General features: G+C 41.0%; 2 protein-coding genes across 2 annotated transcripts; one reads left to right on the top strand and one right to left on the bottom strand.

Moving 5' to 3' along the window:
• Positions 1 to 151: 151 nt before the first annotated feature.
• On the bottom strand, positions 152 to 19690 carry iqgap2 (IQ motif containing GTPase activating protein 2). The gene is made up of 38 exons (XM_085909020.1): positions 19331 to 19690; positions 16885 to 16984; positions 14688 to 14844; positions 14511 to 14588; positions 13945 to 14021; positions 12809 to 12876; positions 12591 to 12704; positions 12297 to 12475; positions 11797 to 11884; positions 11550 to 11713; positions 10955 to 11042; positions 10714 to 10877; positions 10444 to 10604; positions 10164 to 10288; positions 9862 to 10025; positions 7074 to 7164; positions 6624 to 6791; positions 6403 to 6545; positions 6158 to 6328; positions 5997 to 6080; positions 5833 to 5904; positions 5698 to 5767; positions 5382 to 5590; positions 5145 to 5297; positions 4880 to 5043; positions 4575 to 4799; positions 4166 to 4306; positions 3628 to 3712; positions 3306 to 3538; positions 3033 to 3165; positions 2857 to 2959; positions 2631 to 2772; positions 1770 to 1857; positions 1480 to 1692; positions 1245 to 1405; positions 1027 to 1164; positions 740 to 848; positions 152 to 614 (listed from the first exon to the last, which is right to left on the bottom strand). Exons 1-38 carry the CDS (start codon positions 19374 to 19376, stop codon positions 501 to 503), a joined length of 4983 nt encoding a protein of 1660 aa, XP_085765146.1. The 5' UTR covers positions 19377 to 19690; the 3' UTR covers positions 152 to 500.
• Positions 8014 to 11379, top strand: f2rl2 (coagulation factor II (thrombin) receptor-like 2). Its single transcript, XM_085909025.1, is given in 3 exon segments — positions 8014 to 8186; positions 8385 to 8998; positions 9001 to 11379. Coding segments are annotated over 3 exon segments (867 nt in total). The 5' UTR covers positions 8014 to 8122; the 3' UTR covers positions 9190 to 11379.
• Positions 19691 to 20086: the final 396 nt, after the last annotated feature.

Below are 20086 nucleotides of genomic sequence, written 5' to 3'. Positions count from 1 at the left end.
GCTTTTGTTTTTAGGAATTATTTGAAATTTTATTTTATATTAAAATAAATGTTATCTTAAATTCAATACAATTGTAGAATTGTGGGAAGAAAAATAATTTATTTCTCACTGAACATCAAAATCACAAAATTACATATTGAAAACACACTAGTTGCAGCATTTAAAACTTTTATTAATTAAAATATGCTTTGGATGATTTGATTAAAAAGGCACTGGTGAACTTCAACATTTCAACAAGCCAAGAGAGGGGTGACCTTTTGATATAACTGTTTAAGCAACATACAAGGGACATAGTGTTTCTCTAACAAAGGAAATGAGAATACCTTTCTAATTAAAATACATTAAATCCTGCTCTCCCAAACAAGAAATAAACAGCTTCATTAAATTATTTGGAGAGAAAAACAAAATTGTATTACATGTACATTTTCTGACAACCTTGATTTTGATGAACCGACTGAATGCTGTCATAAGGCACAATTTCCTACCTTCCCTATTTTCATTCATTTTCCATAGAACTTTTTATTTAGGAGGAAGATGAGCAAGTTCACGTTGACTTTAGCTTTGTCGAACATCTTCATAACAGCCACGCCTTCGTATTGTAGCTGCAGAAGGTCCTAGAGGCAAAACACCGAATGACACCGCATAACAGAAAGGACGGCATTAAAATACAGATTGTTACTCGCAATATGCAAAGAACAACAAAAGTCATTGTGTGTGGTGGGAATATGACATAAATTACCTGGAAATGAAGCTGAACTTTTTCCATCTCAACACCCATAAACTTGGCTTTCACCTCAAAATCCCCAACTTCCTCAGTTGGTAAAATTTCAAACGTGACATTTTTGAATCTGGCACACAAAAGACAACAGATTAAAAAAAAAAAATGCAGGTAATGAATTGAATGACTTTAATCTGCCATCTAGTAGTCTCTATATCAATGGCATTGATAGTTGCATTATTTGTATTAATAAATCATTTGGATAATTACCCACAGCGCATTGGAAATCATTAAACGACTGGACTCACTGGTTGATCAGAAGCCCTTCGATCTCCAGAATGACTCCTTTCTCATGTAGCCTTGCGCCGGTGTACTTCAAGGATTGTGGCTTCCCTTTTTTGCTGCCCTTTTCGTCTTTGTCCACTTTGATGGATCTGCGTGAATTCCTAGCCACATCCCACAGTGAAGCATGAGCAGTGCAACCACCACAACCATGCAGGACATGCATGCAGATCGTCACACTCACTTGCGGTTCAGGTTGTCCAGGCATGTCTTGATGTAGGTGTCATAATAATTCATCTGCTCCTGGTAGAAGGTTGTTTTCGAATTGAGCGCCACCAGCGTCTGCTGGAGCTTACCGAGATCGGCCTTCCTTCTTTGTCGGTAACGTCTTTGGCAGCAAATATCCTGATAATCACAATTAGGTAGACAAGTTAAAAGGCCAAGTAACACACGAGTGATTACAGCCTATGCTTATACACCTTAGCAATGTCACTGATGATGTCTTGATATTTGTTTGTGTCAGTGACAAGGTTGGCCTGCTCTAAGTTACGAAGATTCCGCAGGATCTTGCGCTTCTTCTGCTCAAGGGGGAGCTGGCTGTCCTCCAGCAGGGCAGGGCTGCTCTTTAGACCGTCGGGGGTCTGAGCGTCCTGGACCGCCCGCCACACAGCTATCTTGGCATGCTCTGACTCCTGTGGATACAAAGTTCAAACATTTGAACAAAAATAATAGCACAAAAATGCCATTTAGCAAAGTACGAAAATGTCACCTGAGGCACTGTGGCTGGGGTCTCTAAAATTTTAGACAATGTCTCTCCAGGTTGAATTCGGATCACATCTACTATTAGTTTCTTTGTCCTACAAAGACAAAGGCAGAGACGTGCAAAAAAAGAAAGCACATGCTTGAAGAAGCCAACAAATAAAAGTATCTTTTTTTTATACATGTTAATTTGCATTTTATAAGGTTTATGGTATTGTAAGATACTGAAATTCGTAGATGAAATACAACGTTCGAGTCCCTTGAAACGGACCACTACATATGGATGCCACATATGGAAGCATACATCTCAAGGTTGGGATGAAATCATCTTTCTAATTCAGCATGTTACACACAGAAGGATGCATGTTCATAGGGAAGATAACTGCCACTGGCAAGCTTCTTCCTGTTTGGACAGGAAATGATTCAAGTGCAGGAAAGACAAAGTTGGGTCATGAGGCGATAACAGGACGGGGCGGGAAAATAAATAAATAAAAACAAACTTCTGTATATGCGGCATAAGGGTCAAAGATAGAAGAACACTACATTGTAGCTTCATTCTTTCCATGGAGTATCAAAAGATTAATCTGGAGCCACAGTTTCAGGCACACAGGTATTGGGACACTTGGCCATTAAAGTTACAAAGAAGTAAAAATGGAAGGAAATATGTGCTTGGTCCCTGCTTTCAGTTTTAACAGCCTTCAGTCTTCTTTGAAGGCTTTCTACAAGATGTTGGCTTGAGTGCTTATATGGCTCTCAAGTTCTTCCGTGACATCATCATTCTACTACATGCTTTTCTTTGTGCAATAGCAAATTGTCATACTTGAACAGAAAAGGGTGAGCCTCTCCCCAAAAGGAGCAAAAAAAAACTCACTTTGTCATAAGAGTCTTCAAGTCTTTGTCATCTCCTTCAAGTAACTCAGACTTGCTTGTCAGAGTGAGAGAGATCTCGGTCTTGGCCAGCTGGTTGAGGACACTATCCCGGTTGGTGTCATTGCTATGAACGGCTCCCTCGCCTCATTTGAACAAGAACATGGAAAATAATTGACACTGATATCTTGTAAAAGTAACCAAATGTGTAGCATAAACATGGGAGGTACCAAGTAGTGTCTCAACGTCAGGGACATCTCCCAAATCCTGCAGGAGCTCGTGCAACAGGTCGTTGAGGTCTGGTGAGATGGCGTCCAGATGTTCCAAGAGGAGCTGCGATGATACAGATATGAAAATGAGTTTTAGATCTCGACGCCAACAAAATGTCAACCTCAATTTGACTTACTGAGTGCGTATTGATTATCTCCTCTATTGAGATATAGATAACAGGCTTGCTCAGGGTCACCATGTCTGAGTATTCATCAATGTTGAACTTCTCCTCGGGTTCGGGGACATCGCAGGCCGACTGGAAAAACACCCTTAACGGAATTCAGAAATTATTTTTATTTTAAGAACAGATAAGGAGGATACATGTTGTGGATGCAAAATTGGTGCTAAGCAATTTGGTGCCAATCTGCCCAGATGAGTTCAGCATTAGTAGCTAATTGTGCATCCTCACCGGAACTTCTCGTATGTCTGCGAGATGAAGTCGTTCATAGGCGTCATGTGTGCATTCTCGCCCTCAAACAGCTTGTTGGCAGCCGCATGCTGGAGCATCTTAGCCACAGATCCCAGGTTGCGTCGCTGATCCACATGAAGCTGCCCTCCCGCCGACAGGTCAATAATGTCGAATCCATCGGGAGCTACGATGGCAGGATTCATGTAACGGTAGTAAAGCAAGTTGCCAACTACCTGCAATGGAAAAGAGAGGCGACATTAATTACAAGCTTGTCTGTGACATCACAAAAGTAACGTTTCACAGGATAAAGAGCATAACCTACCTTTAGCAGCTCATCTTCTGATGCATCTGGAAACTTTTCGTGTAGGCAGTTCTTCAGAACCTTGGCGACGTATCGCATGCCATAACTGCACACAAATCAACAAGCGATGATGAGGACTCAAAATTGTCCACATGGAAAAATGACATCAAGGTTAGAAATATTACAAATGGGTATCAATGAACTTGTCAAGGTTCTACCAAGGCTGTTTAAACATTAGCACTATCTAGTGGTACACTTGGACCATGGCGCCGCTGTGTTAAGTACCGTAATTTACTTTTCATGTCAATGTACTGAAAGCAAAAAAGAAATAAAATGTATTTTCTGAATATATGTATAACTTCTTTTATATGAACATGAGAACGTATATAAATCGACAATACCGTAACATGCACCTATTACTGTATCAAAAGACTAAAGTGGGCAACAATAACAAACAGATAACATTCATCCAACAATGTAGTAACTGCAAAGGTTGTTTTGGCAAGTGAAAATTGTCACGGAGGGCACAGATTGGCCATTTCCCCATGTCCAAACTTACGGAATATTATCCAGAGAGGAAACAATGGAGTTGAGGACTTTATCTGTTGCAGAGCGAAGTGCCAGACTGGAAGCCTCCAGCCTTTTACGCACTTCCTCATGTGACATGGCCTGCTCCGGAGTCACTTCATAAGGCAATTTACTGGGACACAAAAACATCAACACAGCCAGCTGTTAACATTTTATTGCATGTTGTTTTGAATGTCCATCTGGATTGTTCACGGACATCTGGCTAAACAGGGAAACTAATTTGGTTTCAATGAGAGAAGTTGGTAGTGCTTTCAACCAAAACGGTATGAAAGAGGCAAATTCCTGAAGGCCCATGGAATATTTCATATTTTGAGCAAACCTAGTATATTTCAGATTAATCCCATCAAAACCATCCTGGGATCAATTTAGAATTTTCTTACCTGGCTTCTCCAGTGGCCGTCTCCAGCTGGTTGACCCAAGCTTTGTAAACATCCACGGGGTTGGTGTTGATGCCGAGATTTTTGTCATCAATGATGTCTTTGACCACAGGAGCCAAAAGCTGCCGCAAAGAGTTGTGGCCCCGTGCCCCTCTGTTGAAGCTCACCACCATCTTGATGACTGTGGGATTCCCTGTCACAATGTCCTGAATTTGGTCAACCTTCGATCTGCGACACAGCAAGAAAAATTCAGAGTGGACCAGAAGCATCTCTCAAGGCAACGACCCGACTGTCACTTGAGTTGATACCCGATTTCTTCTTCTAGAGCAGTTTTGAAGAGTTTAAGCAGCAAATATTCTTCTCGCTGGTTGGAGGCATAGTTGTACAAGGTGAAGATGACAGTGTCCATAAACTTTGTAGACTTGTTTTGGGGCATTTGGAAGATGAGCTTAGCCAAGTAGGATGGATTGGTCTGCGGGGGGGGAAAAAAAAAAAAAAGCAGGGATGTCGGACATGGTTGTTGGGTTTGGAGAATTGAGACGATGCTCAATTAAGAAAAGGTCAACCAGTTACCTGAAGGAGGTAAAAAAGATGTTGATAGGCCTCGAGTTTCTTCCGTTTTCCTTTACTTAGGCCTTTTATTCCCAGTTTGTCTGCTGTGGCCAGGTCATCATTACTTGCTTGATTTTTCATGTTCTTCATTGTCTTATTATGAGTCACGACATCCTTTCAGTAGAAACAGAGACACGGTTGGTGAACAATACACATAGGCCAAACCTGCACATACGTATAGAAGAGAGCTTTTGCCACCTGCAGCGTGATTCTGTTCTTCACCAGCAATCCAATCTTGATGTCCATCAGGTTCAAATCTTGCTCCATCTGCTGATTTGAGCGAATCCTGGTGACCACTTCCTCCTTGAGCCGCGTCACTTCCTGTTCCTCCTGCAAATCCAAAGTGCTCTGCTGCAGCAAGTGGACAAAGTTGCGCACGACTGATAGAGGCGGGTCTGTGGCCCCGGCTGTGTGATTGTAAACAAGAGTGAGAGAAAAATAAATGAAATATCATTATACATAATGATAACCAAAACGTAAATGTCTATTGAGTGAGATATGTTATGTCACTTACTCAGGGTTCTATAGTCATTTCTTGCTTTATTGGCCTTTACAAAAGCCTGGATAGTGACAACGTCCTTCTCCTATTTGCAAAAATATCAGTAAATGCCTTGTGTAATCAAAACAAAACCATGTTAGTGTTACTCACGTGATCTTTAAAGTATTGCAAACGTTCATTGTATTCACGCTTGGCTTTCCACATTTTAACAAATGACTGAATCTAGAAGGAATCAAAAACAATACAAGTCAGTGTTTTAAAATGGATTACAGTGGAACGTTAACTTTTACGACAAACCGGAATCAACACCTCACCTTGACGATTGAGCTAACATTTCTATGAAGCACTTTTATTCTGTTCCTGTATATTTTCCTCTGTTTGTAACCTCTCCAGCATGCCTGGAAAAAAAACAAAATTATTTTTATCTAAAAATCAATATAAATAAAAATTAATTGCAGAGGGGAGGGGGGGAGACCTGCAGTCGGATGATGTGCGGTTCTTGTTGCTGCAGGTACTCCATCCTCTGAGCATGCCTTTGCCTCAGCAGAAAACCTCGCATCCTCGCCTGCAGCTGCGCTACCAAGCAGTCGTTGGCCAACCACAATTGTTCCCGGTTATATTCTGCAGTCGCACAAATGACGACACTCTAAACGGGATAAACGATCATCAATATTGAATCAATCATTATCAGATGTGATGTACCGAAGGGTGGCGGGGTACCTGAATTTCCTCTTTACTGAGGTGGCCACTATTGTGTTCAAAGTTTTCGGGCTTCTCCCAGGCACCGTGTCCAGTCTCCAGATTATAGTAGTAGTCATATCTGTCATTTACGCAATGCTTTACCCACACACTATCGATGCCACCTAAAAGAATTTGGAGAATTTAGTCGCTCCCGAATGCAGTCTTCAACCAAAGATTGGTGAGTGTAACTAACTAACCACCTTCAGGTGCAATCTTTTGTTGCGTTTGCGCCAGTTCGGCCTGGTACGTGTCAGCACATTCTGCGAGCACGTCTCTCAGTCCTGCATTTGGGGATTGCAGAGCCTGCAGTGTATTCTGGGAGTCGCCCTCTGCCACCATCTTGTTTATGTCAGCTACTGCTTCAGCCACTGTCAAAAGAAAGGATGACTGAGCTAAAGAAGTGGAAGAAGTAGCAAATATGGCATCAGTCAAGTAACAGTGGGAGTAAACATTTATAGAATGGTGATTTGATACTCTGTGGGTTGGAAGATGAAAAAGGACAGAATGTCACAATGATGCTCACTATTCATCAAATCAACCAGTTAGAAAATCCATGCGTATAAAACTGGCTTAAAAAAAATAAAATAAATGCAAAACATAACATCCATAGGATAGCCAAGAGCCAAAGTAAAAATCAAATGTGCACTGACTTATGAGAACTTCTTCTGCATCTTGGTTGGCTGCATGTATGACCTCTTGGATTTGGTCCAGCCACAGCACAGCGGATTCATCTCCCGAGGTCTGCAATTGAACAAAATGAGTTACCACATTTTCAGACAGGTATGATCAAAGTTAAAGTATATTATTAACCACTGTTAATGGATATTTAAATTGATATACAGGAATTGTACAAGCATTTAATTAACTCTATTCTTCATCCACAACAACACAGATCAATTTAAGATGGCAATACAACTGCATCGAGTCTAAACTTCCCCATTATGATAATGAGGCCAACTTAATGCCCCTCCATCTCCACTATCTCTGTAACAAGACTGTAACAAATGAATCTTCAGCCCAACTTTGAAGGCTAATTTTAGTCAACTCTGGAGAGGGTTAAGGCAATCCCTGACCACTGGCAGGAAGGAAATCGTCATTAGGTTGGGTCCTAAAATAACCATTTGCAGTGGCTGAAATTTACCACACTGTTTTTCTTGTCAAGTGGACTATATCCCAATTTATTTAACTATCAACAAAATATAAAAATAGATAATTACTTTACATGCAAGACTACTAGTAGCGGAGCCAACAGAACAATGAATGACTGCATAACTTTTTTTTTTTTTACAGTGAGGATGACCCATATGTCGCAACACAATATTCAGCAATGACCTTCAATTGCTAAATCTGGTATTACAAAATACACACTTAACAACTATTTGATGACACTTTTGAATATCACAGCAAATTCTAAACCACGTTCTTTATATCCTCCCATTCCAGTGAGTCAGTGGGCAGTGACTGACGCAGGCAGCGGGGAATTTCTTTTTCAAGGCTAGACAGGAAACGCGCATGCAGGAGCGCACAAACAGGCAAGTTTTCCTTGTACTTTGAGCTAGCAAAGTTTGAGTACGCATCGTCTGCAGTTGTTGCGCTGCTGCGATGCCCGAAACAAAATTCATAGGCAGATAACTGCTATTTGTGCTGAAAAAAAAAATCTGAAACCCAACAATATTGAATTTCTCTGTATTCGGTAGACATGGCAGACATTTTAGCCGGACTTCTCATTTGTCTAATGACTGTGCAGACTATTCAGGCTGATGGTAAGTGACTTTCATCATCTATTTCCCCTGTTAAATTTTATTTCTTTGTGTCAATCCTGAACTGCAATTATATCAACTAAATGGTTTAAGACTAGAGCTTCTGGTCATTTTGTTATTATCCCTTGAGAACTATGTGTTTGGTTTCATAAAAAATTTAAGTTACATATTTCAATAAACATCAATCTTGTCCCCATATAGGCAATAAAACTCGGACTGCAAACAGTACACAATCTGAAGTGTCTCCAAAATCTTTCAAGGGCAAGATATATCAACACAATTGGACAAAGCAGCTGTCAGCCGATCTTCATGAGAGCGGAGACCCGTGGCTGGACGTGGACCCAGACGACGCGGCGACAGCCTACGCCACGGGGCTCTTAAGCACCTGGATCCTTCCTTTATCGTACATCTTGGCTATGATTGTGGGTATTCCCTCCAATGCCTACATTCTGGCCTTCCTCAGACTGAAACTCCGAGCAAAGTCCTTGTCCACAGTTGTCATTTATCTCAATCTGGCCTTGTCAGACCTGCTGCTTCTGTTTTCCCTGGCATTGCGCGTCCACTACCACTTCAGTGGAAACAACTGGGTCTTTGGAGAATTCTCCTGCCGGCTGATGACAGCCTTGTTTTATGGCAACGTCTACTGCGCAGCGCAGACGATAGCGTGCATCAGTCTGAAGCGCTACCTGGCTGTGGTTAAGCCCTTCCTGTACAGAAGGCTGGCCAAGACGGCGCTAGCCGTCTGGGCGTGCTTCATCGTGTGGTTCCTATTCGGGGCGGCGATTATACCAGAGCTACTTGTCAGGCAAAGCTATTGGCACGTCTGTTTTCCAGCGGGGATGACAAACTGTACGGATACTACAGATGTGCTGTGTGTCTCTGCTGCTTCCACAGTTGTTTGGATCCCTTCCTGTGTTTGCTCATTTCTAAATCGGCTGCACCAGAGATACAATTCATTTCCATCCGCAGGATCCCAGAGAGGCTGGCTGTTAGCATATGCGAGTGAATGGGTGTAGAGGAATGGCATCGCTTTAGAAGACCATTGTTGGGACACAGCAGGGAAACACAATCTCGGAAACATCCGACACTGGGAAATAAACAGGGTAGTACACGACCACAGTAAAAAGTCACATCTACTGTAGGTGCAGCACTGGGACAGGAATGTTGCAATCCTGTTGATTTTGTGACTTAATCGAATAAAAATTATGAATCGTTCCAACATCAGAAATGAAAAATAATACTCACTGTTTAAAAAAAAAAATACATATCCTAAATATACTTCTTGTAATGCGTCACAGATTTAAATATTTCACAATTGATAAACTAAATGATGGGACGTTTCTTTTGTGGTGTGGTAATGAAACTACTTGATTTGGGTTCGATTTTCTTCATTATTAAAAGACAATTGTTGTGGGTGACAATGGTATTGATGAAAACATTAAATATCTTGTGGATTTTATGGAATAGAATTGTGTAATTGGGAGTTAAGAAAACCTTTTTAGAAACGCTACATCCATTTGAGAACAAAACCAAAAATGTCATAGATATTTGATTTGCCCATGATAAGAGCTGCTCCAAATTATGATCTGACATTCGTGCATTTACGAGGTTGAAAAACAACTATGAATCTGTTGTTCTCAGCACATATTTATACATAAACATTTAAAAAGCATAGTACCTGGCAGAGGGATTGTTTGGTACAGAGTAGAACATCGTGGTAGTGTTTGGCTGTGACGGGGTTCACCGCTGTCAACTTGGCAGTAGGGAGGAGCAAGGCTGCAAGTGTCTGCTGATGATCACCAGAGTTCAATGCCTCATTGATCTCTGCTATTGCTATAATTCCTAGAAGAAGTATAGAGGGATACCATTTTTTTTGTTGATTTAATTATGAATAAATAAATAGAAATCATCAATATTTGCCACTACTAACTGCAACATACAAATTAGTGCAACAGTCAGAAACTTGTGTGACATTCTTACGTTCGTGCTCTTCAGCGACCTGAACGTTGACAGCGTCAATGCATTTTTGAACATCATTCCAAGTGAGGAACTCTTGGCCAGTCGCAAGAGACTCCACTCGTTGCTCGGTTAGGGTGTCAGCATACCTGACCAAAGATACTATTTTAACACAATTTCATCAAACTAAAAGGAGCCTACCAAGAACTTAAGATGATCTGCTACAGTGCCATTTATTAAATGGCGGCCATTTACTGTTACTTTTCATTATTCTAACTCCCAAAAGTCCCAACAGTTGACATACCTAATTAGGTTGTCTTGGTCCATGTTTGTGAAACCCAGAGGTGAGTCAGTTAGCTGCTCGATGACAGCCTGTGAATCTTTGGTGTCCAGAACCTCATTGAGCACAGCTACAGCAGACAGCATTTCCACAGCCACGCTCAATTCCTCATGACTCAGGCCAGACTGAATGCGACAAATTTTGGACTCATGACATCACTGCATATCCCATATAGACAAACATAATACCGTGCCAGTGGATCTTCATAAAAGTAAGAATGATGCCAGGTTGTACCTTCCCACTTTGGAGTTGCAAACTAAAAAGCTCATTCTGATAGAGAGTGGCAGCTGTTGAGTAGACAATAGACAGTTGAGCCTCGGGGTTCATGAGCTCCTCGGCTGTCGCCGCTGCGTCGCCAAGACGGATGGCAGTGTTGATGGCTGAAACTGCCTCAAGTTCTGCTCAGAAAAACAATGAGATGAATTGAACATACTTCAGAAAGAGGTCAAAATTAGGAGCATGTAATTGTGCTTACTTCGTCTTTCAGCCTCTGCAAAGTCATTGCAAGAGGTGACAACTTTTTGAATCTCATTCTTATCCACCAGAACTCCTTTGTCTTCATCCTGAAGTTGATATTAATATGAAAATTACTGCAACATGACAGGAGGTATAGCTGCAACTTTGGGAAAATGGAGGATCTGTTTGTATCGCTTTTATAACAGAACAGCTTTTCTGTGTAGTAGTGGACGTTATTTTTTTCAAGGCCCTCTTCTCGTGTTAGAAATGATAAACAACTGCATTATTTGAGGAAATGTAAATAGTTTTTATTACGAAACTGAGCACACGAGTATTTGTTTTCTTTGGCCGTCTTGTATATTATGCTCATGAGATTTTCATGACAATGTTTGTTTATACAATTGTCTTGGTTTTTTTTTTTTAACAATAAAATGAAACGTCTACAGGTGGTTGATCTAATGTCATGGTTCCGGCAATTTTTGTTTTTCTATCCCCCTCCTCCAAATTGCAATTTTTATGATCTGAAAATTGCATTCTCCCACAAGGAGAAATTATATACGATACAAGGTTGCATACTGGGTGGGAAAGGCCATAAAAAGTCAACATTAGGGTACCTTGGATTTGTGCAGACAATAGGTGGTAAAATGCTCCAGGTACCAGCCATGGTTCACATTCTGCACACCACGCAGGGACAGCGCTTGAAGGCTGAGTGCAGCCAAAAGAGAAGCTTCATCCTGGGTGCGCACCGCATGATTCACCTGCCTTACTGCTGCTTGGACTGCAAACAGAAAAAAAACAACAGAAGCGGGTCATTCTACCGCCCAGCAACGTTGATGGTGATAGAGGAAGATTAGTCCTTACTGTTGACAAAGTCTATGCAGCTCTGGATCTCCTGCTGTGTGAGCAGCTCTTCATAAACATCTCGTTCCTGAGTGCGTAATGTGGAGTACTAGGAAAAATAGAAAAGTTATATTCTTCATAAAGCTTAGGGTGGTATGTTTGTTTAAAGAAAAAGTGATATTTGCGGTATCTGGGGAAATAAAAGCAAATTGGCGATAAGTTGCCTTGCAGTGCAAGTGTTAATGTTTGGTGAAGTACAGCTGACACTGCAGCAGCTGGAATGTTCTGGCAAGGCTTGGCAAGAGTCATTGCGGGCAAGCGTTTTCAGTTGAGTCCATTAGACACTGCAATTGGAACCATCTGCTTAGGCAACAACTTTAAAAGAGCGATGCCTAAACTGTCAAACAGAGCAATCCAAAGCAAATAACACCACTGATACTTTCAACAAACGTTTCATTTTAACAGCTAGATGCGTGTCCATCAATCAGGGGGATGGAGTAATTTTATATAATTACACTTACACTCGCCGAGGACCGATCTTGTTTACTGGTCTTGGCCTGGCTCAACGTGTCCTGGTAGTCTTGTGCCATGGCTTCCTGGGTGTTCCTCAGCACAGCGTTTGGATTTGTCAGGGCTGACATGGTCACAGATGCCTGCCCCCTGTCTATTGCCTCATTGATTGCAAATACAGCCGCGTGCACTAAGGGCAAGAGCAACACAACAATATTCAATGCTGCAGTGATTAAAAAAAAAAAAAAAAACGTGAAAAAAAATGTCCACCTTTCGAAATGTAGATAAGAGGTTAAATGACTTACGTGCTGCTTCATCCACTGAGAGCTCATTGGCCAGGATTCCTCCAATTTTACTAAAAGCTGGCATTTGAATACCATACTTGTCCAGTTCACTCCTCATGTTACTGATCTCTTCCTCTGAGACACACACACACACAGCACACAAAATATAGCACAACAGCAAGACTATGACTGGCGTTAAAAACAAGCAATAGATAAAGTCTTTTTTTTAATGTTGTTACCTGTAAAGGCCACCTTCCCTAATAGGTCCTGGATCTGGGGTGCAATGCCTAGTTTGTACAAGTACAAGCTGAAAAAAACAACAGTGTGCCTAAGATTAGCAATAAAACTTGAGCAAGCACTCAAAGCCTGACAATCTGCGGCTATAAACAACAACTGCAAGATTTGCCCGAATTTTCTTGAATAATAGAGATTAAGCCTGGCTTTTCTTTTTTCTTTTTGCAATTCCCACCAATAACACATCAACACCACAGGGAGGTAGTGTTGGCTCAGGATTCAAAACAGAATTGACACCAGTCACATGAGCCGGTTGTCTTGTCTACCGGTCAATTAATTCAACAGGTAAGTTGCTTGGAGACTTCATCAAACTTTCATTAGTCTGCAGGTATCTGATAAGTCATAATGAATTATAGATAGTAAAGATAGGGCAACTCAAAAAAATAGCTGCAGAGGCAGATTAGTTGGTCACTGAGTGTGTGCAAACATGAAATGGCCTCTTTCCCTGACACATGGACCACGGTTTCATTCATTCTGGGAGACAAACACAGATACAGCTGACCAACAATAATAACACTGACTGGGGAGATTTTAACGTCATGAGCTGATCAATTGCTTGGCTCAAAAGATGACTCCATGCATTTGTCTTTTTACAAGCAACATTTGTCCGATTATAAATCTTTTCCATTCATATTATATTACTGTTGTTTGACATTTTTTTCCACCATACTATGTGCCTACAACAACATCTGCTGCTTTGACTCCATGTGCGTACATTTGCGCACAGGGGCAGCCGCGTGGGTCTCCTGCTGGAGTCGCAGGAAGGAAGAAGTCATGTGTGCCGGAGTTGGGAAGGAAACCAACTCTCAAAGGACCTGACACAAACACAACAACAGAGAAACAATCCAAGCAGCTCACGTAATCTCTCCCTAAATCGCTCTTGTTGACCAGACGGTCGGTCAGGCGGATAAAATTGACAATTTGTTCATTCAAGTCACAAATCTAGAGATTATCAATATATCAGTTGTGACGAAGTAGGGCTATTGGCGGGCATATGAGGTGTTATGGATGAAGTACTGCCGTAGATTGAGAATCTAATAAAGTAGTTAAGATACAACAACTGTACATAAGGAATTCTTACCTTAGTGCATGTATGCAGTATACCACCTTGGGCATGTTTTTGCGATCGTACACATCTGTCGTTTCTGGGTAGAATATCTGGACAAAATAAGAAATACGTGCATTATTGTTATTTTAAAATTTGTTTCACTATTCTGCCGCAACCAAACACTTTTTTTTATTATTTGGCTTTGAGGCACTAATTACCAAAGTCAATAATTATTAGGATCTCATTCTCTTAAAATATGAGTGACCTAACATCACGTTGCTACTCATCAGGGACTTTTCCCATCCTGTTTGTTTATTATTTGTCTTTGAGCCACTAATTATCAAAGTAAACAATTATTAGGATCTCATTCTCTTAAAATATGAGTGATCCAACATCACAAGCCGTTGCACAGATCAGGGACTTTTCCATTCTGTCATGACAATTACCCGCTAGTCACCTCATCACCATTTTATTCAACTACAAAACACTCAACTAGTCATAACAAACATGTCTTTCCAGAAAGCTTGTGACAGCTTACGTCAGGCTGAACCATGATTGTGAGACAAGAAAGCAACTGTTGAGCTTTGCACACTCCTTACCTTGGGTAGACCTACTGACTCCATGGCCCTGAGCCACTGGACTGTGTTGTCAGTGTGCCTGAAGTGCAGTCCTTTACTCTGAGGGGGGGAAAAAAAAGATGGATCTCATAGAATGGAACATGACCTTCTAAATTGGCTGAAATGAAATTCCAGGGCCAACATCAAAATCAGACCTACCTTGTACCTAGATTGATCTCTGTCATAGATTCTTTTTACGGTCACCATTTTGGGGGCAAAGAAGTTGGCAAGTTTGCCGAGGTAGACACCATTCCTCAGGCCCTCCTCCAGTTCTGTGGTAGTGGGCAGCTCTTCTTCCAGGCAGGCTTCCATCCATCTAACAACAAATAGCAAATAGAAAGATCCTTCTCTACAGTGGTCTAAATGTTCATTCATTCCGCCAAACTGTGATAAAAATCAAGTGTTTACAAACATTCTGATAACTTACACGTGCTTAAAATCCAAAATGAGAAAACATTCAGTTCAGTGTTGCTGTGGCGATAATTTATCCAATATGGAGGCAAGAATTATTGCTGAACTGAAAGGTTGCGTCATTTCTTGGGATCATCCCCATGTTTCCAACCGTGGTCCCCACCCGAGGAGAAATATTGAAGTACGAGATTTGTGAACTGTGTTTCACCCGAGATGTGAACAGCAGCTTTTGCCTGGCGCTGGGGACTATTTTCTTCTAAAGAATTTGGTAAATGATTTGTCAGGTTGTGAATTATGTTGGTTCGAGAATCTGTTACACATTATCAGGCAGGCTTGGAGTGAGGCCATATTTAAAGTTAGAGGGCCACCCCTACCCTAATGTTTCTCTGCTGCTAGAAAAGTTGAGTTGTGAGCATTTTCTTGCCCCATCACAACAACAGAATAAATAATAATGAGTCAGTCATCTCCATTCTATCAGAGACAATGTTTTTTATGCAGACACAAATATGTGGAATCATAAAAAATGAGACACTTGTGATGTCTGGGGGCAAATTGTTTGGCGGGAAAACAGTCAAAAAGGAACATCCTGCTTGTGAGACATCACTTCCTGTATTTAGAACAATATAGAGGAGCATTTCTACCGAGGAGGACGGACTCGATGTAAGTTTACAGCTATCTGACAAGATTTTCCTGTCATTGTCCAATCTGTGGCCAACCAGGAGAAACCAACCTTTTTTGCCAGAAGACTTTTCCTCTCAACTTCTAAACCACAATTTATGACGCTGCACTGAAAACATGCTTTTCACACTTTTGCCATGGGCTAGTCGATTGTGTTATGAGATGTAGAAGATAATCCATGAGAGGATCTGTTTTGACACAAAACAAACTTTCACAAATGTAAACAATCAGCATTTTTCTCTTTGGTAAAAGTTCAAAGTCTACCTGAAGAAGCTCATGTGCAAGTGAGTGGTTACCAAAAAAAAACCCCCCCAAAAAAAACCCGAAATACCATTAACTGATATCCACCAAAAAAAAAAAGCACAGTTTAATTTAGTTCAGTAAATGGTATTTTCAGTGATACTGTACACTAGACCGGAGATAAGTGGATTCAATCCTTGTTCAGAGAACATCGACGGCTGACCCCGAGCGTAAAGCCCTAATCCCTTGCTCTCCCTGCTTCATTAGAAACCCTAATCCTAATCCAATTTGATACTTTTTCCAGAATAGAAGACCAAATGACAAGAGTATAGTAGAGGAAGTATGAAACTGTTGAGTTGGAAGGAAGCAGCTGTTTGGGTTAAGACCTCTCGGGACAGCGAAGCAAGACTTCCACAATCTAGGTAAATGAGATCTGTGCTCACTGCTTCGTCTAGCCTGCGTAAATTGACCGTCTGATGACAAAGCAAATAATAAAGGCAAAGTCCAAGAGCATGTTCGACTGCTGAGACAAATGAATAATTGATGCGCCGTACAACGACAAATGTCAAGAATGGAAAGTTATTGAGAGAGAGTTGAAAGGAAGTGGTTTTTCTCAGCACGTGTCACAACCAATGTTCTCTTTCATTTTCACATCTGAAAACATCCTGATACAATTGTAAACACGTTGCAAATGTGAAGTGCTGGATTTGTTTTTTCTCATGGATCGTTGAGAGGTTAGAGATTAAGTCAGACGGATTGTTTCCACGAAGTCAGCAGAATTAATCTGCAATAGCGTGTAATCGTCTCCTGTGCGTGCTAATTTGGTCTTTACCTCTCCCGACAGCTTCACGCAAGCATCATCAATTAAGCACTCGCAGCTTTTCTCAGCTCATGCTGTTGTTCTTCTACAAACTTCATTACCATAACTAATTCAATTCTAAGTATTCTTTCGATAGAGAACGCTTTTTGGCTGATGGCTCCAAGAAAGGCTTGGGGCTCATCTGGGGATGCGCTTTTGTTATTTTACCGTTTGGCCTCCTCCAGATGACACAGGTACTCGTAGGCGATGTTCTGCCGCCTCCTCTCATCCATCTCCTCCGCTGACAGTCTCTCATCATCCTGAATGGCTGCAAAAATTAATTGCAAAGCTGTTTTTAAAAAACAAATCTGACTAATATTATACTGATCCACAAATGTAGCTCATCAAATAAAACATTCAACTGATCATGGTTATGGTTAGGTAAGAGGTAGTTTAAAATCCGCTACTTGAAGCACCAAAGTGTAAATCGAGCCAAGTGACTTCTGCTGGGACTTGACCTTTACCCGCATCTTCATGAATGTGTCTTACATCAGCCTAATCCAATCACTTCATTATTTCTGGCGGAGTGAAGACCTATTCCTATAGCTTGACCAATACCCAAATTCTTGGACTCTGACTATATTCAGAATTTTCACATGAACGATCGAGAACATTACATCACCGTGATTGGATCTGCTTTGACTGTTTTGGCAGGTCAGTGCAAAGGACACGTAATTTCACATGGGACGTATCGTCATACAAGGGTTGTGTGCTCACCACTCACAGCCTGCTGCAAGAAAAGTGGTTAAACCAGTTGACTGATTAGCCTAAACTCAAGAGGAGTCAAATAAACATGGATTAATTTCATGTTTACAGTAAAAACAAAAAAAGTATTCTCTGAACTTGGGAGTTCTACTACATCATGCTACAGACAGCAACACCTTTCATGTTAACAATCTTTGTCTTCCCATTAATGTCTTGTTATATCCCGATAAGAAGTTGTGCAAACCAGGGAAACCATTCCCCATGTCACAGAAGTTTCATTTCCAGTTCTATGGTCATCGTATTTCTACTCTTGTTCATCGCTGCTACCATAGATATGAACAATAGAAAGATATGACACACCGCTTTGAGTTGGGTGCCTATGACAATGGTAAGCTAGTGGGGGCATCATGGTGTCAAATGTTTGCTGATGGCATTAAAAAAAAACTAAAAAGGATGCCTTTACATTTTGATGCATAGACACCAAATCTGTATAATCACTTCAAGGGACCTTGGAATAACCATCCATTACACAAACATATTTTGTCTCTTTTTTTTTTCAAATGTTTTATATTAAGAATAGCATGTTGACAAAAAAGGAAATTAAACAAAATTCAGTTGAGAAAGAGCCAAAGAATGTGCACTGCGATATAGTGAGGGGTGACTATTCCAAATTCAAACGGCAAGTTTTCCCTTTCGCAGTAATCCAACTGGAGTTTAACACAGGCTTTATCTGCCACACCTTTTTGCACCATATTTGAGTCTGCCACACCTTTTTGCACCATATTTGAGTCTGCCACCTGTGCTTCAGAAGTTCATTGACTTTACGTTTCCCGAGAGACTACGTTGCCTGAACTTCATATTGTACCACTTTTAGAGGTGTTGTCAGATATCCCACTCTCCACATCAGGGGCCAATTGAGAAGTGCAAATGTTGATTGATTGCATTTATTTTTATACATGGAAGACTGGTCCAAGTGAAGCTACTAATCACAAGACATAATGACTAATGTGCATACTTCCGGCACTTTTGTACTAAGTGTTATATATTTAACCCACAGGATGAGGTTTGCTGCCTTTGTGTGCACATCATCATGGGACTGCAGTTATTGGCTCTATGGTGTTGACTCATGCTGTTTTTCAGTGTAGTGTCGCTCGCTAGTAGCACAGGGGAAAAAAAAGGGACTTTTTGAGATAGATGCAATAAAAAGGGTTGATTGTTAAATTTGTTTTGAGGCACATTTTCTTACTTCCAGGTACAACATGCGAATTAGAATGAACCTTTGGAGAGGTTTGGGCTAGCCTTGTGTTAAACTAACATTTGTGCTGTTTCCCTGCAGGGACACCTCCTCTGGCATGTATGCAAAGCAGCACCACTGAGATGATCACACGATTGATTGGTCTTATCTCTTCAAATTTGCTCTTTGACCTCATGTTTACCCCGGCAAGATAATGACAGTAAGACCCGACTCGACGGCGAGGCGTTGTCATGTGCTGATTTTAATTTGAAAACATCACCATCACAGCAATGTGGAGCAGTTAATGTTTAAACTATGAGAACCGACCTTCTGTGCGGAATGGCTGATATGGTGAATATATTGATGAAATACATGGAGGGGAAATCATTGAAGGGGAAATCCAAATTTAATGCAGTAGCCGCAGCACGTGTAACCTTTGCGGTTTAGACAGCATATCCGGAGTATGCATTAAGTAACAGATTCATTCGTCTCACTTGAAATTTTCTAGATTGTTTTATACGCGATATTTGATTGATTTTATTGCAAAGACACACCTCCTGGGTGCAGAAGTCTGATGCTGCTCAACCACCTGCTGCTCATCAAACATCTAGTCGACGTCGATCCCTCACCAAAGTTAAAAAAAAATAAGTAATTTGAATAAAAAGACCCACTTACTTCCATAGCGTGGCTTATGTAGAGAAACCGTCTCTTCATGATTCATTCTGGCTCGTTTCCCTCCAGCAGTTGTTAACGCGCCTGAGCTGCCAACAACTTTTCTTACGCACACGACCAAACGGACGATGAGGTGTGCCAGAAAGTATTGAACTGAAATCAACCTAACCTAGAAGTACTTATGGGAGAAAAAAAAAGGGTTAAAAAAAAACTAAGAATAGGCCCAAAAGTCGTTAGAATCTTCCCTTGTGACCACCAATCCCCATGGTGTGCGCTCTTTTATGTGACTCCTCCACAAAGTGGCTATGATGTTGAAAGTAACGTAAGGGTCACACATATGGACCTGACAGGAGATGAAGTGACAGCTTCTTTACGCCATCCGCTGGCCAACATGTGACATTGTGTAACATTCAGGGCCTGGGCAAAAAAACGGAAACATTGCAATTCAAGCTTTCAATTTGACAATTTCCCAATGTAGCCGGTAGATGGCAGCCTTTGTTAATCAAAATCCAAATCGTATTTTGTAGCTACCTAACGGCACTCACTGCCTGCTGCAAAATATGAACCTTATTATGAAATCAGGAAAATATGTGGCGCAACTCTAGAAGTATATTAATATTGTAATTAAGGTGCGGGCTTGACGGTTGTAATGCAAATGTTTTTCTTAAATATTCTGTTTGCATTAAACAATATGGAACTTTAGTGTACTAAAGTCAAATACAGAAGGCCTCCTGCATTTAAAAATAAATCAGCTATGGA

Source organism: Syngnathus leptorhynchus, chromosome 4 (assembly GCF_054491065.1).
Source record: "Syngnathus leptorhynchus isolate UIUO chromosome 4, UIUO_Slep, whole genome shotgun sequence".
NCBI lineage: Eukaryota > Metazoa > Chordata > Actinopteri > Syngnathiformes > Syngnathidae > Syngnathus > Syngnathus leptorhynchus.
This window is presented reverse-complemented; position numbering and strand designations above follow the sequence as displayed.

Excerpts from the sequence above, each read along its gene's own strand:
- iqgap2 (XM_085909020.1), bottom strand. The coding sequence starts at position 19,376 with ATGAATCATGAAGAGACGGTTTCTCTACATAAGCCACGCTATGGAA. Across the intron at positions 14,845-16,884 it reads CATCTGGAGGAGGCCAAACG|ATGGATGGAAGCCTGCCTGG; the intron begins GTAAAATAACAA and ends ATTTGTTGTTAG. Across the intron at positions 12,877-13,944 it reads TACTGCATACATGCACTAAG|CTTGTACTTGTACAAACTAG; the intron begins GTAAGAATTCCT and ends TGTTTTTTTCAG.